Genomic DNA, 25,270 nt, shown 5'->3' with positions numbered 1-25,270 from the left:
TTTTAGGTGCCATTTGTTTGCTTGTTTGTCTGTTTGTTTGTTTGTTTGTTTGTTTGTTTGTTTGTCTGTTAGCAGGATTACAGAAAAACTACCGGCCCGATTTTCATGAAACTTGGTGGAAGGGTGTAGCATGGGCCGAGGAAGAACCCGTTACATTTTGGAGCGGATCCGGATCCGACTCACGAACAAGCAATAACAGCACGAACCTTGGCGGAGGTCTGCGCTCTCCGAGTGCCTTCTAGTTTCCAACATGAAAAGGTATTGTAACAAACACTTTACATTACAGTTTCTAGAGTTTTATTCTTCAACCCGTTAACTCTTACTGTTGATTGATTTAACTGTAATAAGACGATCAGACAGAATAAGCCTCTGTTTGTGAAACTCACTGTTTGGGTTGGAAACATAAAACACTTTGTGACAGTTTGTGAACACATCAGTGTTTGTGTTTTAACGTCCTGAACATGTTGATTTGTTAAGAGTGGAGGTAGAAGTGCACATCAACCAAAACAGACTTGACTGGAGAGTTTAACCAGAAACAAAGGGAAATGTTTTGGATTTGGTCCCTAAATACAACGATCCCCAACGGACTAAATGATGATTTTAACATCAAGTGCTTTCTATAAATAACCATAGTGCCACTAATTATAGACTTTAACTGCATTGAATTGTTTGGAGCGTCTTGTTTTCTGTGTATCAAAGTGTCACTTGTGATGTCGCTGTGTTCCACTAGTGCTGCTTGAGTTGTCTTCAGGAAGTTTTTACACTTTGTGTGATGTTATGATGCCACTCACTTAATAGGATTGGTTCCTGATGAATTATCTTCATTACATTCACCTGTTGAGATTATCAAGTAGAGATATATACACCCTGAGCTTGTTTTTATATGTTCTGATGAAGGCTGTACAGGCTGAACCACATTTTTGTGTGTGTGCTCAGGGGCGTTGTTAGGATTTCAAAACATCCGGGGCTCAGCCCAGAGGAAGTCACAACAATAGTAGGGGAGTCAATCTGGTGTAATTTGACATGAACATACATGTGTGTAAATGAAGCAGCATAGTGAACAGTGTGAGCAGCAGTCTGTAGGCCGACAGTGAGACAGGATATTGTAGTCTGTCTGTCTCTCTCCTCAGGCCTCCTGGATTCTTCTCTTGACACTTATTTGTCTCCTCCCCTCATCTCTCTTTGTCTCTGTCTCCTCTCTCTTGTTCATTTCAGGTTTTGCAAAAAATGAACAGAGACACAGTTATCAATTAATATATAAAACTTTAAATATATATGATATACAGTATGTGCTCCTCACTCCTCATCTGTCTCTTTACTGTAAAAAAAGATCCAATCCAATCGTAATCCAGTGAGTTATATTTAATCAAAAGTTATATTTCTATATATTTCACTACCTATATCACTATACAACCTAATAGTGAGCTACTTTGGTTTGTTTGTTACGTATGGAAACTTAACTTTAAGCATAACTCATTTTAAGAAGTAAATTATTGAATGTGATGTCCTTCTGTTAGGAAGCTGATATTTTCAATGCCACATCAAAGATCACCATGAAAAGCCTGAACCATTCTGAATGTCTGGAGGAGTCTACCAGCGTAGTAAAATATACAGAGGCACAAATTAAAAATTACATTTTTAAACATTTTCTCACGTTTAAGGGAAACAATATCTTAAGTTGAAAATAATGTTTCATGTGAAGAGAATTAGTTAAAATATATATATAAAAATATAAAATATATTTTATATATATATATATGTATATATATATATATATATTTATATAAAAGAGAATTCATTTTTGCTTTTAATGTTCAGCAGCCCACATAAGTAGAGCTGAATGGAGGATTCAGTAACTAACTGACTAACCAGCTGACTGGAGAGAAATAGTAACATTTTGTTTACAGTGATCCAATATTATATTGAAGATGTTGAGCTAAAAAAAAACTGCTGTATCTAACCATGAAGCTATCAACCAAGTGTCAGTCAACTCGCCACCACACAGCTGCCTTTTTTTTTTCTTTCCAGATATGGATAATCAATCACTTGATTAAACTAACCTATAACATATCTTACCTTTCTTCCTCTTTTGAAAACGTGAAGAAGATCCATAGCTGTCTTGTCTTTTCCTGACATTGTGTTTCCTGGCTGTTATGGCTGGCTGTATGTAGCCCACCTTGCCTTCTCTGACCTAGACTAGGACCGACCGATTAAAATAATCCATAACGTAGCCAAGGGCGGATATTTCATTTCACTGTTGGGGGGGACAATAAACAGAAAAATTTCTCAAGAGCAATTCCTGAAGGGGACACCAAAGGTGCCGCCAAAAGTACTGTTGTATTAAATGTATATAGAGGTCCATTATGAAACATTTCCATAAGCACTTCATTCCTTTCTTATGAAGATTTTATCAAATTGCCTTTGATATTACTGGGGTCTTTCTACTTGGCATTTTGGTGCACTGAAAAATGATCGGATGTCTGTTTTTCTTTTCTCTGCCATTTTAACTGACCTGGCTGGCTGACAAATAGACACACACACACACACACACACACACACACACACACACACAGCATGCAGGTTATTTACAGTAGTAGGTGAGATGCAACACCCATTAACTGAACTAAAGCTAACATATGCCTAATTAGATTTAGTTTTCCCGAAAAAGCAGATCTCTAATGTTTTGCTGTCAATGTGTAAAAGTCCAGAACGCTATAAAGCCTGCCAGAAACTTACTTAATATTTTAACATAGTGTTTGTTGTAATTATGTCTTTTTTATGAATTAAGTCTTCATTTATTTCCAAAATTATAAACAAAATTACATAGTGGCAGCCATTTTACATGCAGTAAGAAAAAAAGAATATACTTAGAACCTAATTACGTAGGGTAAGTTAATCTTAAATATTATATTATAGAAATATTGCTGTTACCATCTACAAAAGATAATTTTGGTATGAAAACCCACATTTTAATTTAACCAAGTATCCTGTATCATAAATACATGTCTGGCATTTCTAACAAACCAAGCCGCTTGAAAATCGGTCGAAAATTCAGTGAGTTATGATGATTTTAATTGCGGACAGACCTCCTGCCTCCATACACACACATGCATTAGGAGACGCGGCTCCGTGCCAACACGCTGACGCACAAGATTCAAGCGCGAGGTAACGGAACAAAATGTAATCTGATTACATTGTGAATGTGTTTTATTCTATTGAGTGGTAGAAGTAAAGAAAATGTCTGACACATCCTTTGTTTTAAGTTAACCTTTGCGAAGCAGCTTCTTACTGGAGGTCTGCCACCACTGACACACTTCCAGAGATCCTCCACACACACTCGTACAGAGGGCTGATGTGTGTGTGTGGGGGTTCGGGGAGGCAGGTAGGCAGTGGACCAAACCACTGTGAGGCGTATGAGGGGGGGGGGCGCAATCTTTCGAAACTTAAAAACGCATTGTTTTGTGTCTATAATTAGCACAAGTGCTTTCAATACATATTATTATATTATTTAAAATTATATAGTTATGTTTACAATGATATATTGAGGGGGACAACTCTCTGTTTTTCCCAGGAAGGGGGGGTCCGGACCCCCCTGTCCCCTCCGCAATTTCCGCCCATGAACGTAGCCTGTTCCTTTAGCTGGACTCAAACTACGCGATGACAGATTGGCGGCTGTTTTACTCAGAGCAGGAAAGCTGCTCTTTAGTTCACTGTAGATGATGAGGTTCAATTTCACCGTCTGACAGACGCATCATAAAACTACTTCCTGATTCTCTGACACAGACTTCAGATTGGACTCTGATATCAGACACTGTTTGGACTGTGATCCTGATGTTATTAGATCTAGTTAGGCTCATTCTCTGTACAGTCCTTTGAGACATTCTTATGATAAAGGACTATATAAATAAACAAACTTGAACTATTATTGCTACATATTTATCTATAGAGTTTAATGTAGGAGAGTCAGACATTTGTAAACAACTTTAAAAGATTAACTCAGTTAATAAATTCAGCTGTTGAACCTGTCATGCTGAAGCAAGCACACTTACAAAAAACTCTTCAGAAGATCTAAACTTTTCTAGTTATTATTATTCTTTCATGCACTTTTTAGGACATAAATGCAGCTTGTATCAGTGAAGTTAGCAATGCCATTCAAACTTTCAAATGTTCTCCGTATTACATTTACAATTATCTCTAATTTAGGTATTTAGCTGACACTCTTATCCAGAACGACTTCCTACACTTCCTACACAGTTCTTTGGGAGCTTATATTCAGTGTGCGGACGTCCTTCCTTGTCTCTCTAAGTTGCTGATTTTGTCCGGCACCTGTACCCAAGTTGGGTTGGATGTGCACACCATTCTACTTTTTCTTCTTTGTGTCAGTAGAAGAAGCTTCAATCACCAAAAATTACAAGTGAACAAAATAAAGGAGGTCAAAGGTCAGGGCCGCAGTGACCTGACAATATTCCTGTTTCCTTAGAACAATCATGTAAGAGAGAGAAGGATAAGAGTTAAGGTGTGAGATTTTATTTAGAGAGCAAATGGCAGGAGGAGAGAAATCATTCAGTAGGAAGAGGACAACCTTATTATTATTATTATTATTATTATTATTATTATTGTTGTTGTTATTATTATTAATATTTCAGTGAGCTGATACTTGTTGTGTTCAGACCTAGCTGGTAGTTTCTGGGTATCCACCTGCTGCTGTGGCTGCTTCACTAAAAAGTGAATTTCCTGCCTTAGTGTTCTTCTTCTCTGTCTACCAGGATCCAGCAGGAGAGACCAGACTCTCCTCAACCCAGCTGTGTGTCCATGAAGAGCGACCGGTCAAAGGATGGCCTTATTGAGTTTAAAGATGAACAGCATTCTTCTGAAAAGAAGTAAGTTGTTCCTAGCATTAAAATGTTCCTGTATTCATGTTTTAACTATTAATGTAGAGAAGGTTTACTGACATGCATGCTGTTTTTCAGCATCACTCTTCTTCACATACACACAGTAATATATTCACACCTGGGAGCTGCCCAGTATAACCAGTCTGTTACTGTTAGACACTGGGAGCTGGCCAGTATAACCAGTCTGTTACTGTTAGACACTGGGAGCTGGCCAGTATAACCAGTCTGTTACTGTTAGACACTGGGAGCTGCCCAGTATAACCAGTCTGTTACTGTTAGACACTGGGAGCTGCCCAGTATAACCAGTCTGTTACTGTTAGACACTGGGAGCTGCCCAGTATAACCAGTCTGTTACTGTTAGACACTGGGAGCTGCCCAGTATAACCAGTCTGTTACTGTTAGACACTAAGAACTCCACCAGAACACTTTGGAGCTTCAGTTTCTTGTCTAAAGGAACTATGGAGGAAGTTGTGGAGGGAGGGAAGAGTGTTTCTCATTTTCTCTCCAGCAACTGTCAGCCTGCTGGTCAAAAGCCGGTCTGTCTGACTGTTTCCTACCATCAGCTCTGCTTTGTCCATCCTGTGTTTCTATCAGGATCCAGCAGGACAGACCAGACTCTCCTGTACCCAGCTGTGTGTCCATGAAGAGTGACCGGTCTATGGATCATCCTATTCTGTTCAAACATGGACACCACTCTATTGATAAAAGGTAAACATTTTAAACTGATGATAAAATCAGATGGGTTTGTTGCCGTCAGACTCTCAGTGATGAGATGTAAAATTGGTCTGGTCCTTCACACTGTTAGCCAGTAAACACTCCTGTGTGGTGAGGAGCTTTGATCTTCTGTGTTTTCCAATGTAAACAGTCTGCATCTTTGACCTATTTATGGATCAGAGCTTTTCTGAAAAACTGTTCAAGTATCAATCAATCAATCAATCAATCAAACTTTATTTGTATAGCACATTTCATGCAAGCAAATGCAGCTCCAAGTGCTTCACAACACAGATAAAAATGCAGTGGAATGAAACAACCAAAAAGAGGGAGAGAGGTCATAAAAAACATTTATAACAGACAATGTATATCAGAGTAGAATAAAATGGAAACATTAACATTTTAAATAAAAATAAACAATATATATGAGATTAAAATAAAAACATTAAAAGTGTCCACACTGTATCCTTAGCTCCTCTGGGAGGCTGCTCCACCGGCTCGGACCATAGTGGCTAAAAGCCTCACCATGAGTCCTAGTTCTGAATTTAGGAACAGTTAAAAGACCTGAGGGATCTAGATGGTTTGTATCTTAGCAGCATTTCTGACATGTAAACAGGTACCAGAGACATTTGAAGACCAGTAAAAGAACCTTAAAATCAATGAGGAAATGAATAGGTAACCAGTGCAGAGACTTAAGAACTGGGGTATTATGTGCTCTTCTCCTGGTCTTAGTTAACAGTCTAGCAGCTGAGTTCTGTAGTAACTGTAGTTAGCTTGTTGCTTTTTTGATATTACCTATCATACCTATTATATGATAGTACCTATCATAGCACCGAGATGGCTTTAGTAAAAGTTGTAAATGACCTCAGGTGCAATCTGGATGCCAATAAACTTACTTGGCCAGATTGAAAGTTTTCTAGGGCGTCTTTATGATTTAGAAAATCATTCAATTGTTTAAAAACAATCTTCTCTAAAATTTTGCTTAGAAATGGTAGATTAGATACTGGTCTTAAGTTGCTGAGTAGGGGAGATCCGGGGCAATTGTAGCACTTTTTGTTTTTTTCCTCATTACAAAAATATTGCGTCACTTAGAGTTACAATATTTTAATGTGGACAACCTACTTTTGTTTTAATTTTCATAATTTTTCATATATGGCGTTATAGAAATTTCATATGTGTCAGCAATATTGTTTTCCTGACAGATACCAGACCTAATGGCAGCTATCTTGTCTCTGAAGTCAGCTGCAAATTCTTCACATTTCAGTGTGGAAGAAATATCTCTAGTACTCGAGGGTACAGGGTTGATCAGACGTTCAACTGAATTAAATAACACTCTTGGATTGTTCTGATTATCACTGATTAATTTCTAAAAATATACTTGCCTGGCCATTATAATTGCCTTATTGTATGTAAATATTTTCTCATGAAAAATTTTGCGATGAACAATTAATTTTGTCTTTCTCCATTTCCGTTCAGCCACTCAGCACTTTCTTTTTAATAGGCAAGGCAAGTTTATTTATATAGCACATTTCATACACAACGGCAATTCAAAGTGCTTTACGTAAAGAAAATAAAAATAAAGACATAGATAAAAAGACGAAGATTAAAAAGATGAAGAAAAGTGAAAGTGCATTAAAATCACATTTAAAAGAAAATATAAAAGATAAAAAATAAATAAATATTCCAGTGCAGATGAGTGATGACCTAAATTTCTTAAAAAGCTCTGGCCAACAGAAAAGTTTTAAGCCCTGATTTAGTGATTTAGACATTTAGTGCTTAGAATAATTTCTTCATTTCTCCATGGGACTTTTTGTTTGTGGGTTACTGTCTTTAATTTAATCGGGCCGCTGCATTGATGCAGACCCTCAGTTTGGTATTGAACTGATCAAACACATCATCACAGGATGAGGGTAGGATAGCAGCCGGTGATTTATCTAAGCATGACATGAAATATGCAGCCGCTTCAGAGGTAAGATACCGTTTACTAATGATACGCTGTGTAGTGCAGCGTTTCATTATCAGCCATTAGCCTCATGTATATGGACTTGGGTTCTCATGTAGGCTCATGGTTTTTGGCGGCCTTGGACAAGTCCATAAGCTGGCTGTCAGAGGCTTGGGGACTTCAGGTCTACCAGAAGGAAGACCTAAGCACCTGGCAAGATACTGCTCTGTCTAGGCTGTCACTGGTAGCCTGGCTGTTGCCAGATACTGCTCCATCTCTGCTGTCACTGGTAGCCTGGCTGTTGCCAGATACTGCTCCATCTCTGCTGTCACTGGTAGCCTGGCTGTTGCCAGATACTGCTCCATCTCTGCTGTCACTGGTAGCCTGGCTGTGTGGCGGAGGAGGGGCCACCTGTATCCTTGAAGGAATAGTTCACCCAAAAATTAAAATTTAGTCATTATCTACCCTCATGTTAGTCACATTTCTGCTGAAATGATCAGTGATTTCAGCCCGAGTGTCTCCAGTCTCAGTGGGGTCAGTTACATCAGAGTGGCACAGACTTGAAGTTGGAATCATCACCGGCTGCACCATCTGTAATTCTGTTCACTTTGGCGAAGAACATGTTGGTGAAATGTACTGAACCAGAGAGCAGAGGCCCCAGGTCCGAGTCCAACCGCCTATCCGTGCCTTCATTTACGACTTGACAGTCCCCACTGAGTCGGTACCTGAAGGCAGACGGATCCTGCAGAGGCTTGAGAGGCTGATAGGGCCAGGATGTCATTCAAGCCAGCAGAATCAAGGTCCCTGGTGTTAGATTAGATTAGATTAGATTAGATTAGATTTATTTGACAATAATAAAAAGATACATGTGAGACTGTATTCATACAGTGCTTGTATACAATTAGGATCGTCAGGGATAAAATACACAATCAAGCCAACAGCTTATTTCCATTGTGGACCTTTTGGGGAGAGGGGGAAAGAAAGACAAGACGACAGATCGACAAGTCAGGTAAGACAGGGCGTGACAAAAAGACATTTAATACACAGAACAGGAAAAATAACTAATTGAAAAATAAGAAAAAACAAATAGACTTTACAATAGGCTATTAATAATTTTGTTAGTAAGAACCAGTTTGATTTGAGAAACTCTTTTTTTCACAGTAAGATACTTTATGTTTTGAAAATGTGCAGCATCCAAATGGGTACGGGGCGGTAATTTTAATATAACCCTAATGAGCTCGTTTTGTGCAGTCTGAAGTTTATTTTTAATAAATTGTGAAGAAATGTTATACGCAAATGTGGTGGTACAATCAAAATGGCATTGAACTAAAACCTCAGCCAGGATTTTTAGCCAGTGGAGAGAAAAATCACATGGTCTGACCTATGGGTGGTGAAACCACACCGCATCAAATTCCTGGTTCAGGCAGTCTATGATGTCTTCCCCAGTCCTTCCAACCTGCACTGCTGGGGCTTGATGGATACTCTGTTGGGCCCACTATGCCCAAGAAGGGAGACTCTCAAGCACGTCTTGAGCTGCTGCCCAAAGGCTCTGGGAGAAGGTCGTTACCATTGGTGGCACGACCAAATGCTCGAGACCATCGCAGAGGCCGTCTGCGGTGCCATCAACATGAGCAAGAGATCTAAGCCCATGAAGCAGACCATCAGCTTCATCAGAACCGGAGAGAGGCCAAGTCCAACATCAGAAGCAGCACAACACAGCACAGAGGCTGCTGAGAAAGATCCAGATGGTTATGGATAAAAAGAGCAGATCAATGGGAGGTTGCTACCAGGGCACAAGTTGAGGATTGATCAACCTCAGCTGGATCGCTGGGCGAGGGTGTCTGATGTTGAAAGACCCGAAACACCCGATGACCCCGGGTTACATCACTGATGATGTGACCTAGTAAAGCATCGGAAGATAGATGTATCATTTCAACTAAAAACAGACAAGTTGGATTCACGACTGTAAAACTCAGAAGTACGAGCTGATGATGAGCACATGAAGGCAGCAGGACTCTTCCACCAGATCGCTGTAGAGCAACCGGAGCTCCAGGTCTTGTGATCTTGAGATAATGAGGTGAATATTGGACTTTTGGACCCACAGTGCAATCATTTAGCTTCAGAACACTTGGATTGCTCTGGAGTCATTTTATGTCTTTTTTTTTTTTACCTTTTTGGAAGTGTAAAGAAACGGTCTCCATTCACTCCAGTTGTTTTGGAGAAGGCTGCTACGAAGCTGCACCAGCTAGCTCACTGTGTGTTATATTGACATACAAACTTCACCAGTGTCTCAACTGACATGAGGGTGAGGAGATAATGACACATTTTCATTTGTGGGTGAACTATTCCTTCATGTGTCCATAACTGTAGAACCTGTGTGTGTGTGTATGCCATAATATGACCTAATATGACCTATGACCTAATATCTCATGTTTTGTTTTTTCCACAGACTCCACCAGGAGAGGTCAGAGGTTCCCAGTGGTCAGTCTGCCCAGGAGCATCAAACAGATCTGGACTCCATATTTATGGTGTGTAAATGTACAACAACACCTTTTACTTCACCAACAAGTGAAATGCAAAACAAACATTCAGTCTCCATGCTGCACTCTTTAGACCAGCGGGCTTTCAGTCTATGATGGATCTGATGTTGTGTTCAACAATTTTAGTAAGAAAGTTTCATTTATATATTATTCTGTTCCAGCTGCTTGAGGAGAACATCTTCACCTTTGTGAAGAACGAGCTGAAAAGTTTCAAGAGGGCTCTGAGTCCAGATTACCCAGAATGCTTAGAGAGACAGAGGGAGGATGAGGAGGTGGACGGTGAGGAGGAAGAGCAGAGGAGGAGCAGCAGAAAGGCTTTTCTGCAGATCACACTGCAGTTCCTGAGGAGAATGAAGCAGGAGGAGCTGGCTGACTCTCTGCAGAGCAGTAAGAGGCTTTTAACAGGTTTAACATGATGGAGAGGGGAGATGGTGGAAAATGGGAAGTATTTCAAAACTCTGCTGTGAATCTAAACATTTGCCAAATGATATCTATTCAATTCAGGTTGAAAGGTAAATGAGCACAATCCCTGTGAATAATCTGGTAAAATTATTAATTTGTTAATGTGAGTGTAATACACACATTCATATTGAGCTGCACACAGTCAGGACTAGTGATGGGACGATCTGCTTATCTCACGATACGATTCGATACGTGATATGGAGTTCACGATTCAATACAACCATGACACAATATAATAAATAAAAGGTCAATGATAACAAAGTCTGACTGTGCAGATTTATGTTTATTTCTGAGCCACAAATCTTTCTAGCGATGCCATTGGCTGCTAGAATGTAAACAACAATTTACATAAAAATGTCATTACAAACTGCAAATAATATAATTTCAATGGACAGGTTGGAAAAGTTGTGATGGTCAAGCTGAATCATTTATGATTACTACAGCAGAATAAAATGTAGCTAATTTCACAATTCATTTTTTTTGACCCATGATAGATATTGTCACATTTTCATGTTATACATCAATTCAATATATTGAATTTTGATATATAGTCCCATCCCTAGTCACCTGTTTGTCCACTCACCGGTGATGAGCTGAATAGATGCCATGGAGTGGAGATATATATACATTACCAAGAAATGTTCACATTTCTCATGTTTACTGAAACATCCACTCACTGACGTTATTTGTTCTTTGTTCATTCAGAAACTCCTGCTGCCATCTGCCAACGTGAACTCAAATCCGATCTGAAGAAGAAGTTTCAGTGTTTGTTTGAGGGGATTGCTAAAGCAAGAAACCCGACACTTCTGAATCAGATCTACACAGAGCTTTACATCACAGAGGGAGAGAGTGGAGAGGTCAATGATGAACATGAGGTCAGACAGATTGAAGCAGCATCCAGGAAACCAGCGAGACCAGAAACACCAATCAAATGTGAAGACATCTTTAAACCCTTACCTGGAAGAGAGAAACCAACCAGAACATTGATGACAAAGGGAGTGGCTGGCATTGGGAAAACAGTCTTAACACAGAAGTTCACTCTGGACTGGGCTGAAGACAAAGCCAACCAGGATATACAGTTCACATTTCCATTCACTTTCCGAGAGCTGAATCTGCTGAAAGGGAAAAAGTACAGCTTGGTGGAACTTCTTCATCACTTCTTTACTGAGACCAAAGAAGCAGGAATCTGCAGGTTTGACAAGTTCCAGGTTGTGTTCATCTTTGACGGTCTGGATGAGTGTCGACTTCCTCTAGACTTCCAGAACAACGAGATCCTGACTGATGTTACAGAGTCGACCTCAGTGGATGTGCTGCTGACAAACCTCATCAAGGGGAAACTGCTTCCCTCCGCTCGCCTCTGGATAACCACACGACCTGCAGCGGCCAATCAGATCCCTCCTGAGTGCGTTGACATGGTGACAGAGGTGAGAGGCTTCACTGACCCACAGAAGGAGGAGTACTTCAGGAAGAGATTCAGAGATGAGGAGCAGGCCAGCAGAATCATCTCCCACATCAAGACTTCACGAAGCCTCCACATCATGTGCCACATCCCAGTCTTCTGCTGGATCACTGCTACAGTTCTGGACCATGTGTTGAAAACCAGTGAGAGAGGAGACCTGCCCAAGACCCTGACTGAGATGTACATCCACTTCCTGGTGGTTCAGTCCAAACAAGGAAATGTCAAGTATCATGGGAGAGCTGAGACAGATCGACACTGGAATACAGAGAGCAGGAAGATGATTCTCTCTCTGGGAAAACTGGCTTTTGAGCAGCTGGAGAAAGGCAACCTGATCTTCTATGAAGCCGACCTGACAGAGTGTGGCATTGATATCAGAGCAGCCTCAGTGTACTCAGGAGTGTTCACACAGATCTTTAAAGAGGAGCGTGGGCTGTACCAGGACAAGGTCTTCTGCTTTGTCCATCTGAGCATTCAGGAGTTTCTGGCTGCTGTTCATGTCATCGTCTCATTTGTCAACTCTGGTGTCAATCTGCTGTCAGAACCACAATCAACATCCTGGTGGTCTACACTATTCAGAGACAAATCTAAACTAAAACACCTCTACCAGAGTGCTGTGGACGCGGCCTTACAGAGTCCAAATGGACACCTGGACTTGTTCCTCCGCTTCCTCCTGGGTCTTTCACTGGAGACCAATCAGACTCTCCTACGAGGCCTGCTGACACAGACAGGAAGTAGCTCACAGACCAATCAGGAAACAGTCCAGTACATCAAGAAGAAGATAAAGAAGAATCCGTCTCCAGAGAGAAGCATCAATCTGTTCCACTGTCTGAATGAGCTGAATGACCGTTCTCTAGTGGAGGAGATCCAACATTACCTGAGATCAGGAAGTCTCTCCAGAGCCAGACTCTCCCCTGCTCAGTGGTCGGCTCTGGTCTTCATCTTACTGTCATCAGAAGAAGAGCTGGACGTGTTTGACCTGAAGAAATACTCTGCTTCAGAGGAGGCTCTTCTGAGGCTGCTGCCAGTGGTCAAAGCCTCCAATAAATCTGTGTAAGTGCATAGAAAACTGAATAGATTCAATATATGATGTGATCTTATATACAGGAGAGAAAAAATATTTTCAAAGTTGTTGTTTGTCTTCATCACTAATTCTCCTTCAGGCTGAGTGACTGTCAGCTGTCAGAGAGAAGCTGTGAAGCTCTGGCCTCAGTTCTCAGCTCCCAGTCCTCTAGTCTGAGAGAGCTGGACCTGAGTCACAACGACCTGCAGGATTCAGGACTGAAGCTGCTCTCTGCTGGACTGGAGAGTCCACACTGTAGACTGGAGACTCTCAGGTCAGATCAGGTTACTGTTTTCCTCAGTTGATGTGACACATTTCTCCAAACTAAGGTCCATGTTCTCAAAACAGTTTCTCTCAGGTCAGGATTCCTGAATCTACAAAGGTTGACCCTGAAAGCTACATCAGGATTTCAGAGTTTTATTCTGATCCAGACTCAACACTAAAGCTGATTTCACTTTTGCCATCAAGACTATGGAAAGCCTTCCTGAGGGACTTAGGCTGATTCAGTTTCATCTTTTAAAACACTTTGTAAAACACACTTTTATTGACTCTGTCTTTTCTCACTTCTTAATCTTGTTTATCATGTTTATATTTTATATTATTATTATTATATAAAACCACTTCTAAAGCACTTCTTTTTAAAGTGTTGCCTAATTTATATCCACTTTATTTTCTTTTTTATGGCTAATTGTAAAGCATAACAAAGCATATGTTCATTGTTAGCACGGGGGACTGCAGTGGAAATCAAACCAGCATCTCTGGCATTGTTCATGCTACACTCGGCTCAGTGAGCTACAGCACCGTGCAAAGCACACTGGAAACTCTGGTTTAGATGTTAAATGTCATTAAATAAAGAGAATAACATTTCCATATGTTTTCTTGTCCTTCAGGCTGAGTGTCTGTCAGCTGTCAGAGAGAAGCTGTGAAGCTCTGGCCTCAGTTCTCAGCTCCCAGTCCTCTAGTCTGAGAGAGCTGGACCTGAGTAACAACAACCTGCAGGATTCAGGACTGAAGCTGCTCTCTGCTGGACTGGAGAGTCCACACTGTAGACTGGAGACTCTCAGGTCAGATCAATTTACTGTTTTCCTCAGTTGATGTGACACATTTCTCCAAACTAAGGTCCATGTTCTCAAAACAGTTTCTCTCAGGTCAGGATTCCTGAATCTACAAAGGTTGACCCTGAAAGCTACATCAGGATTTCAGAGTTTTATTCTGATCCAGCTTCATACACACAGCAATGAACTTAAATGATTGAGAGAAGGTCATCCATGCTTTGATATCTTGTCATTAGATTACTGCACTTCTCTATTCCTGTCTCAGCCATATTTCACTGTCACATCTCCAGCTTGTTCAGAATAGAGCAGCTGGGATTTTAACCAGTTCTAAGGTAAAATCATCATAACCCCAAATTTAACATCTCTCCACCAGTTAAATATAGAATTAATATTAAAATGTCACTGAACACATTCAAAGTACTTTTGGCCCCAAACTTCATTGTGGACCTCTTAGTTCCCTATGAGCCGGAGAGCAAGCTGAGATCTTCAGGTCCTTCTGACTTTCCCTCAGTCTAGACTCAACACTAAAGCTGATTTCACTTTTGCCATCAACACTATGGAAAGCCTTCCTGAGGGACTTAGGCTGATTCAGTTTCGTCTTTTAAAACACTTTGTAAAACACACTTTTATTGACTTTTTTTGTCTTTTCTCACTTCTTAATCTTGTTTATCATGTTTATATTTTATATTATTATATAAAACCACTTCTAAAGCACTTCTTTTTAAAGTGTTGCCTAATTTATATCCACTTTATTTTCTTTTTTATGGCTAATTGTAAAGCATAACAAAGCATATGTTCATTGTTAGCATGGGGGACTGCAGTGGAAATCAAACCAGCATCTCTGGCATTGTTCATGCTACACTCGGCTCAGTGAGCTACAGCACCGTGCAAAGCACACTGGAAACTCTGGTTTAGATGTTAAATGTCATTAAATAAAGAGAATAACATTTCCATATGTTTTCATGTCCATTAAGGCTGAGCAGCTGTAATCTGTCAGAGAGAAGCTGTGAAGCTCTGGCCTCAGTTCTCAGCTCCCAGTCCTCTAGTCTGAAAGAGCTGGACCTGAGTAACACCGACCTGCAGGATTCAGGACTGAAGCTGCTCTCTGCTGGACTGGAGAGTCCACACTGTAGACTGGAGACTCTCAGGTCAGATCAATTTACTGTTTTCCTCAGTTGATGTGACACATTTCTCCAAACTAAGGTCCATGTTCTCAAAACAGTTTCTCTCAGGTCAGGATTCCTGAATCTACAAAGGTTGACCCTGAAAGCTACATCAGGATTTCAGAGTTTTATTCTGATCCAGCTTCATACACACAGCAATGAACTTAAATGATTGAGAGAAGATCATCCATGCTTTGATATCTTGTCATTAGATTACTGCACTTCTCTATTCCTGTCTCAGCCATATTTCACTGTCACATCTCCAGCTTGTTCAGAATAGAGCAGCTGGGATTTTAACCAGTTCTAAGGTAAAATCACCATAACCCCAAATTTAACATCTCTCCACCAGTTGGATATAGAATTAATATCAAAATGTCACTGAACACATTCAAAGTACTTTTGGCCCCAAACTACATTGTGGACCTCTTAGTTCCCTATGAGCCGGAGAGCAAGCTGAGATCTTCAGGTCCTTCTGACTTTCCCTCAGTCTAGACTCAACACTAAAGCTGATTTCACTTTTGCTATCAACACTATGGAAAGCCTTCCTGAGGGACTTAGGCTGATTCAGTTTCATCTTTTAAAACACTTTGTAAAACACACTTTTATTGACTTTTTTTTGTCTTTTCTCACTTCTTAATCTTGTTTATCATGTTTATATTTTATATTATTATATAAAACCACTTCTAAAGCACTTCTTTTTAAAGTGTTGCCTAATTTATATCCACTTTATTTTCTTTTTTATGGCTAATTGTAAAGCATAACAAAGCATATGTTCATTGTTAGCATGGGGGACCGCAGTGGAAATCAAACCAGCATCTCTGGCATTGTTCATGCTACACTCGGCTCAGTGAGCTACAGCACCGTGCAAAGCACACTGGAAACTCTGGTTTAGATGTTAAATGTCATTAAATAAAGAGAATAACATTTCCATATATTTTGTTGTCCATTAAGGCTGAGCAGCTGTCAGCTGTCAGAGAGAAGCTGTGAAGCTCTGGCCTCAGTTCTCAGCTCCCAGTCCTCTAGTCTGAGAGAGCTGGACCTGAGTAACAACGAGCTGCAGGATTCAGGACTGAAGCTGCTCTCTGCTGGACTGGAGAGTCCACACTGTAGACTGGAGACTCTCAGGTCAGGATCACTGTTACTGTTCAACAGACCATTTAAATTCTGCTTTACATACACATTAATGTCAGTGAAAATACCTGACCTCTGCAGGATTTTCCTGTTCATGTGATTTTTGAATCCAGCTGAGAAACCAACATTCAGCTCTACTTTCTAGCCTCTGTGAGAATATTTCATTATTTCCTCTCCTTACTGCCTCTGTTGGTGAAACCTAAAGTAAAGAACATGTCAGATTCTGATTGAGTCGAGAACTGAAATGAAAACACAAACCCGATCTTTGGGTCAACTGTTAATATTTGTTGTTGACAATTACAATTATTGTTGATAATTACAGTTTTTGCATTATCATAATTCATTTCAGGGAAGTGTAAGAATGAGAAAATCCAACATGTAACTCTGTACGTAATGCAATCCTCAAGAATAAACTATAAATAAACTATTAGTGCTGGGTGATATGGCTGAAAATGTTAGAACTTTTCATAGGCAATATCGAGTTTTATTACAATATGTAAAATCACTATAGACCGTTTTCACACCAATTTAGTCAGAAAATGTCACATTACAGTGTGGCTGACTTTGAGGGCCTGCCATGACACTAACATATATAACTGAAAGAGAATGAATAATACTTTACTGCACGTTACCTTCGACCTGCGTATCCCGGTAACTTAACGTTATTAACAAACGTTAGCTAACTCGACAAGAGATCGTTTACCTTCATATGGATGTAATTCTCAAAAAAAAAGCTTGTAGCTTTAAACTTCGTCCTCTCTGTGATCGAAAACTGGTCCACCAATAGAACAATGTCTTTGGTTGAAAAATCTGGTAGATATCGCAGTAAAGACGAAAACACTTGAGGTGTGTCTATTATTCTCATTGATAAACGCGGGCTGTGTTCCTCCAGCTGAAGTAAGAATAAGACTTCCGGCGGGATTTTTTCAACACTCAAATGTTGACTAAAAAAACGTCTTTTTGCACAAAAAAACAAATAATTAAGCAAAACAATATGCAACTACACAATCTGGACAATGTTTCTCTATGATAAGAATTGTTGTAATCATTTAGTTGAAGGTTCCCCTCTACATTTAAACAGAGATTTGGCATTTTTGGGCTACATAGGCTAAACAGATTAAACAGGTCACCTTTTACTGTAAGTGCACAAGTTCTATGTGAAAACACTCCTGCAGACTGTACTTTCACTACAAACTAACATTTAGGCCCAAGCTGTTTTAGAAAAGTCATGACAGGCCCTCAAAGTCAGCCATACTAACACTGTGACATTTGTAGAATAAAGTATCTAAGACACACATTCGAAACACACACAATAGTCTTTTTCACACTGTAAAATTTGTATTTACTGGTTTCAATGGCAGGTATGACTGAAAAAAAGAAAGGTGTGTATTTATGTATATATGAAATATATACATAAATAATAAATAAAGCATAGAATACTAGCAAAGTTGCAAAGTGACAAAAAAAGTGTAGCTGTGTCTTGGTGCTGGTTGAACACATCAGCTGTGGAAGTCGTCAGATGGGAAACACCGCAGCAGCGGCGGTGTTTCCCATCTGACGACTTCCGCTGCGTAGAACCCGGAAGTGTGAAAAGGGTCTACTGCTGTCAAGGTTAAAAGGTTAATTTTGCTCCTGAATAAAAGTTGAATAGATCAGTCAACTTTCATTTAAAATGCTTCTTTATTTATTAAATCACAATACAGACAAGTGGGAGTGAAATCGTTTTTCAGTCTTATTTTTCAACACTATAACCTGATATAATCTTTAAATAAGAACAAGGAAACAAAGCAATGAAAGCCTGATCTTCGGTCATGGCTAGAAGGTTTGTGCATCTTGTTGAGGAGACGTGTCTCTGTTGAGAGTTGTTCTGTGTCTCTGCAGCAGAGCAGGTCGCTGTCTGACCATCTCGCTGTCGGCGATCGCACGGAATATCAGAATAAAAAGCTTAGAGGCTCTGATTAGGTGAAAAAAATGAAAAAGCCTTTCTTGACTACATGGCTGAACAAAGATTAAAAATTAAAAAGGTTAAGTAAGCCTCTATCTTGGGATCTTGGATCTTGGGACGGATCTTATTTTTGTTTATTGCCCTTTCCGAAGAGCAGCTGTCAGACATGTTTGTCCATTGGAAACACAGAAGAACCTGCAATGCTCTTTCTCTTTTGTTGTGTTAATAATATAAATCACTTTACTAGCAAGGGTGGAAGTAACTAATTACATTTACTCCTGTTACTGTAGTTGAGTTGCTTTTTTATGTACTTGTACTTTTACAGGCCTATTTTTTAGTAAGTATTGTACTTATTAAATATACATTTTATCACATCCATACACAGTTTGTGGCTCCATTAGCATCAGAAACTGCACAATTGGCCAATTGTGGAGCCGTTCACAGCAGTGGAGGAGCCAGACAATTTTCATTGGGGTGGCCAGGCTGGGTCCAGGATTTACTTTGGGGTGGCACAGAAATCGGTGTCTTGTTCATTTTTTTTTCTACGTAGCACGGCGACGTATCCAAATAGTCACTATTTTGGGTCACTCACCCTTTCATTCACTCACTCAGGCAACAGTGACTGCTAAATGAGCACCAAGCTTACAATGCACCATTAGGAATCATAATGGACTTCAATCTGGAGCGCCAGTTTCGGCGTCTGGTCTATTTTCTCCGCGTGCTGCGGCGCATATGTCACAGGAAAACACCATAGAAATACACTATAGATGGTCATATCTACATTATATCACCACAGAAGCACAAATATAGTAAATGATCAACTTACCAGGGTCTTCGCTGTTGTTGTTGATTAATCCATCTGCACTGATGCAAGTTTTTCCAGTTTGAAATCCGGGGGCAGACGGCCCAGCGAGCGACAGCGTTCCTCCAATCAGGTGCAGCAAGGAACTAATATGGAAGCACGCCTATCAAGCGTCCAATACTGGGAAGCAGCGCGATCCCTCGCGTGAAATGATGCCGCTGTGAAGACGCAGCATCAGGCTACAGGCAGAGTGCTTCGTTCACAGTGAACCATCAGTCAGCAAAGAGAAGAGTGATCTGGCTTTACTTTGTTTGTGAAAAAATATGTTAAATTCTAATAAACTTCTGAAACTGTGGGCGCTGTCTGGCATTTTTGTGGTTAGCGTACCGGTAACCTAGCAACAGTCACCTCCTTGCAGTCAACAGAGCGCCAGCGCCAACGAGAGTTTGACAAAATGCGGAGACCTTCTAGCCACGACCCTGATCTTCTTCCACTCTGACCTGAACGCAGCAGAAAACCAGCAGCCAGTAAAATAAATAAGGAAGTGTGTGAGCAACGCTAAAAACTATCAAACAGACGATTATAACTGATAATTATTCAGTCACAACTATCTAAAGACGTGTAACTGCAGTGTGAGAGTTATTGTGTTGAAATTACTTTTTGGGTTTAACTGTTGGAGAGTGTGTTTGCTGTGTGTGTGTATTGGACAGCAGCGCTCCCAGCTAACTGAAGATACATAAAGCTCTACAGTGAAGGAAGTGAAGACATTTTGAACACAATCAATCGTCATGACGGCAAAATCTAAAATAAATAAAATGAGGGTGAAAATAATTAGAATTATGCTTTAAGAGAGGAACTCTGCTGTGGTCGTTATTGAAAGTTATCGAGCTGGATTTATTTCAAAATCGAGGAAAATTTAACCGAGATAAATATCGATATCATTTTATCATTGGATGAAAATGCAGCAATATGTAGCTGTTTGGTGTGTGTGTGTGTGTGTGTGTGTGTGTGTGTGTGTGTGTGTGTGTGTGTGTGTGTGCAGGCTGGCAGGCTGTCTGCTCACAGAGGAAGGCTGTGCTTCTCTGGCCTCAGCTCTGAGCTCCAACCCCTCCCATCTGAGAGAGCTGGACCTGAGCTACAATCATCCAGGAGCCTCAGGAGTGAAGCTGCTCTCTGCTGGACTGGAGGATCCACACTGGAGACTGGACTCTCTCAGGTCTGGAGAGGCAACGTCTGCTAGAAGGCTGAGAGTCACACACATTTTCTCTGTCACACTGAGAAGCTCAGGAATACTGTGTAATGTTTAACAGCAGATATGACTGATGCTGTATGGAAAATCCTTCATATGGAAGGTTATTAATGTTTCCATCATTAAAGAGAATCTGACTTTGTTTATTCCCCAGTGTGGACCATGGTGGAGTGCAGAGGTTGAAACCAGATGTGAGGAAGTGTAAGTGTGTATTTAGTTTGATTCATGAAAACAAAGCAACACACATTCATCAGTTGAGATGGAAAGCCCATCTACACCACAGTATGTGACATCCATTCATTATGATGGCTGACATCATGTGCCATCATGAAACTGCATTAAAACATTAATTGTCAAACTCAACAGGTCTGTTAGATTATAAAGTTGCTGCTGTATTGAGTCTTGTTCTCTCATCAGATGCCTGTGAACTCACACTGGACCCAAACACAGCACACAGAGAGCTCTTCCTGTCTGAAGACAACAGAAAGGTGACACTGAGAGAGAAGCAGCCATATCCTGATCATCCAGAGAGATTTGACAACTGGTATCAGCTGCTGTGTAGAAATGGTCTGACTGGTCGCTGTTACTGGGAGATCAAGTGGAAAGGATGGGTTCATATAGGAGTGACTTACAGAGGAATCAGAAGGAGAGGAGTGGGTGAAGACTGCAGGCTTGGAGGGAATGAAAAGTCCTGGAGTCTGTTCTGCTCTGGTAAGAGTTACTCTGTCTGTCACAATAACAGAAAAACAGTCATACCTCCCCCCCCCACCTCTGACTCTAACAGAGTAGCAGTGTATCTGGACTGGTCTGCTGGCTCTCTGTCCTTCTACAGAGTTTCCTCTGACACACTGATCCACATCCACACCTTCCACTCCACATTCACTGAACCACTCTATCCTGGGTTTAGGTTTGGGTTTGGGTTTGTGTTTGTGTTTGGTTCCTCAGTGTCTCTTGTCAGATAGAGGAGGGAGAGAGAAACACTCACACTGCTGACTAAAGACAGCTGCTGAGATGCTAGTTCATTCTGTACAGGATCACACACACACACACACACACACTTACTTTTACACAACACACAGACAAGCAGATATACATGCACAAAGACACTCTGTCACACACACACAGATACAAACATGCGCAGACATGCAGAAACAACACACACACACACACACACACACACACACACACACACACACACACACACACAGAAATACTCACATGCACAGAACACACACACATAGAGACTCTCGACAAATGGACAAATATAACATATTCACATAACTCATGTAAAGATGTAACACAGGTGATGAAATGCTCATTACAGTTCTATGCAGTGTACAAGTCAAACTGGTCTGACACTGAAGCAGATCTTGCTGTCTGTCATTTGGAAAGTTGTGGAAGTTTGGGATTTTCTGGGTGAATTTGGGGAAGAATTCTTCTCTAATTTCTTTGTATTTTGGGCAGTTGATGAGAAAGTGATTTTCTGTCTCAACTTCTCCTGTTCCACACTGGACACAGACTCTTTTTCTTCTGTCTAACCATTGTTTCTTATGGAGCCCAGTTTCAATAGACAGTTTGTGATCACTGAGTCTAAAATTTGTCTTTGGATGTTTTTTTTTTTGTTTTTTTATTATTATTTCTCTTAAGTATGGAGCCAATTGAAATTCTCTTTGCAGTGATCTGCAGCATTCGAGTTTATGTACTGACTGTATTTTGTATTTCCATGACTCCGAATATATTACTTTATTCATTTTGTCTGTTTTAAGTGTGTTTTGGGAAGGATTTGTATGTTGTTATTTTGGGATTTTTTGCTGTTCAATGTATGTGTGACAACCACTATTATGTGGACAAACAAGATATATCTATTTTGGCTATGCTTTGTTCTTCCTTGTTTTTTTCTTTCAATACTTAAGTGCAAATGCAAAAATGTCTTAGGTGTGCTAGTCTTCTGGAGAGACGGCTAAATCAAACTGTATTGTAACAAATGAGAGTTCAAGCTTTAAGACAGGAAATAGGTTAAAATGAGAGATATGGATAATGATTTGACAGATTCATGTATTTTATTTTTTATAATTCATGCTTATGGAAGTATTGTATTTTTTTACAAGCAAAAAATAAAATGATTACAAAGAGAGAACTGTTTTATGCACATGCTGGGACAACTTAAATAAAGATAGTTGCAGAGGATTCAGAGAAGCCAACGTCTCCCTGTCTCATCCTTTCCTTTTGTTTTTCAGTTTCTAACTGTTACAGCGGTACGGACACCTGGTACCTGTAACATACAGAGAACCGATAAACATACAGTTGTCATGACAACACGTAAATACCCCGTAAACGATCGTCCATATAAATATCATCTAAATCAAAGGGTAAGTAGGTTATGAATTATTTTACTTACAGACAATGCTTCTACAAACTAACTGCAAGAGGGAAGAAGTCCGCCGCTCTACAGAATAACTGTCACCGTTTCCTTGCCAACAAGATACTTCTTTCATTTGTAGGATATTTCAACCGAAACCACATTCTGGATGTTTAGCGATCTCGAGGTGCATTCAAGTACCTTCGGAAATATGACAATTACAACTTAAACACCCATAAACAAACTCAGCCTAACTACAGGGGCCAGAATATACTGTATGTGTTGTGTTGGTATGAATCTCAGTCTGATTCTACTGGGTGGGTCCAAAATGTGATTGTTCTCTTTTGGATTTTAATTAAGAGGGGAAACTGGTCCTGCATGTAAGATCTGGGCAGTTGCTATGGACTTTGAGGATGTTTTTACAGAACTCTAACTGGACTTTTTCAATTGGGTTTGAGTCCCAGTGCTCTTCTTTTATTAATGCAAAATCTGAACAGGGCAGGGGGTCTGGAAGACTGAATAAAATAAAAGAAGAGAATAAAAACATTAATAAATAAGCCATTTCCTGCAACTTTTTTTTTTTTATGCATTTGGTTTATATACAATGATGCTTGATTCTTAATGCTACATTAAAGAAGCTAATTCATTTAAAGAGATGCTATAGGCTAAACACAGGAGAAGTGTCTGCAAAGGCTTCATTTCTTTTTTGTAAAATAACACAATTCATAGGTTTCATTGCACAAAATGACAAATAAGCCAGTTACATGAAAACATTATTAATTCATTTTGAATATCATAGTTCTTTTTTTTCTCTAACGTTGCCCTTTTGCTTTGGCGTCCTACCTGTTGCTGTTGCTCTGCTGTGCTGACACTGCTAACAGTTTCATCTTCAATAATCTGTTGAAAACATCTCACTTTAGCTTTGCTAGACAGCTTGTCAAATGTTAAACAGTTTCAGAGAGAAAGAGAGAAACCTTCAGTACACAGAATACAAAATGGAACGTTAGCCAACCTAAACAGCTGTTAGCTAGCTAGCTAAATGTTAGGTCACATAACTTTTTGCCTTTCACCTCTGGTGGAGACACAGTTAAGGTCTAAAGAGAAACACACCTGTGTTTTTTTTCCTTTTCTTTGACCATAAATTGTGCAATGTTAGCTGCTGTTTCATGGTTCAAACAATTATGCTGCTGTCACTCCATTCACGATGGCATCGTCCATCGTCTGTGGTACGTAGTGCAGACCAGAGCCGCTGAGATAGAAAGAGTTGCGTCACCTCCGTTCACTTCATCAGGCCAATTATTTTACAGCAATGGCGGATCATGGAGACCCTCGATAGTTCCAAACATCGGGAGCTAGCAACTGCATCGCCACAGGGAAGCAGTGTTTCAACTGCTGCTGTTGGTGGTAATAACTTTAAAATCAAGATTACTTAACTATAACGTTAGCTGTTTATTCCAGTATATGTGAAGATGTAACGGTATATTGTCCTTGTTATGTTAATTGTATGTTAATGGGGTAGAACATTCTGTCACTTTTTGTTTCACAAATAAAAGTATTTTTACACGCATTTTGTCATAAAGCTGGAGCGTGGACCGAGTAGAGGACCGGCCAAGCTATGACATACCCCCTTCAGACAAGTCTGTCCCCCAGCTAACCAGCCACCCTCAGTATCACGGCAAACCAAACCACGCCACGCAGGTAAACCCTAACTATCATCAGCCCTACCACAGGAACATCTCCCCCTGTACTGTCTGCCTTCGCCGCCGCCGGCCCTAAACGGCTACGAACGGCCCCCGCCCCTCTACAGTGGCTTCGTCGGGCAGATTACCCCTCGACACGCATCAAGCTCCGCTCCCCAGGACGACCGCCGCTCGCTCGGCTCTGATTTACCGGTTCACCGTCTCAGCGATCGAGTCCAGCTGAGAATGATCGGCTCACAGAGTCTCTGTCGGCGGCGACAGTCCGGATCAGGTGAAACCCATTAGTCTTTGATCAGTTGTCACAGCCCCCACAGGAAAACACAACCCAAGTTCACCACAATAACATCGATGGAGATCGATGGATTTGTATCCATAGCCCGGTAACTCACACAAGTAAGAACTTCCTAAAGGCTTACTCAAATCAATAGAGATCAATACAATTGCATCCCTAGTAACGTACACCAAAACCCATTGCCTAACTCACCACTACATTGCTAAGCTTAATGGATAGGCTATACATAGGCCTATTGATATTTTGGTAGTATTAATATTGATTCTGGATCTGGTGGATGGGTCAGGTTAATAAAGCATGCTTAATTGCATTTATAATCTAACCAGACTTGTAAATGACTTATTCTAGTCCTGTCAGCTCTTTGTCTAAGACTCTTACCATAGACTTAGTAACACCGGAGTAAGAGAGTACATTTTTTATGTACTCATGCTCTATGTGCATTGATGCAGCTCAATAGTTAAATACGAGTCACTGGTACCTTCCTCTGGGTCTAGAGCCTGTACTTTAG

The 25,270-nt window shown here is 40.4% G+C and overlaps 1 protein-coding gene across 1 annotated transcript in view; it reads left to right on the top strand.

Moving 5' to 3' along the window:
- The window catches only part of LOC139930831 (protein NLRC3-like), a 42,335-nt gene extending 19,728 nt beyond the window's left edge, over window positions 1-22,607 (top strand). The window contains exons 3-12 of the mRNA XM_078288872.1: window positions 4,767-4,880; window positions 5,487-5,600; window positions 9,995-10,073; window positions 10,247-10,472; window positions 11,253-13,056; window positions 13,957-14,130; window positions 15,096-15,269; window positions 20,205-20,378; window positions 20,566-20,612; window positions 20,829-22,607. Coding sequence (XP_078144998.1) covers window positions 4,767-4,880; window positions 5,487-5,600; window positions 9,995-10,073; window positions 10,247-10,472; window positions 11,253-13,056; window positions 13,957-14,130; window positions 15,096-15,269; window positions 20,205-20,378; window positions 20,566-20,612; window positions 20,829-21,373 — 3,451 coding nt within the window. The 3' untranslated portion in view covers window positions 21,374-22,607. The remainder of the gene's footprint in view (window positions 1-4,766; window positions 4,881-5,486; window positions 5,601-9,994; window positions 10,074-10,246; window positions 10,473-11,252; window positions 13,057-13,956; window positions 14,131-15,095; window positions 15,270-20,204; window positions 20,379-20,565; window positions 20,613-20,828) is intronic.
- The last annotated feature ends 2,663 nt before the right edge of the window (window positions 22,608-25,270 follow it).

This window comes from Centroberyx gerrardi, chromosome 15 (genome assembly GCF_048128805.1).
Source record: "Centroberyx gerrardi isolate f3 chromosome 15, fCenGer3.hap1.cur.20231027, whole genome shotgun sequence".
Lineage (NCBI taxonomy): Eukaryota > Metazoa > Chordata > Actinopteri > Beryciformes > Berycidae > Centroberyx > Centroberyx gerrardi.
This window is presented reverse-complemented; position numbering and strand designations above follow the sequence as displayed.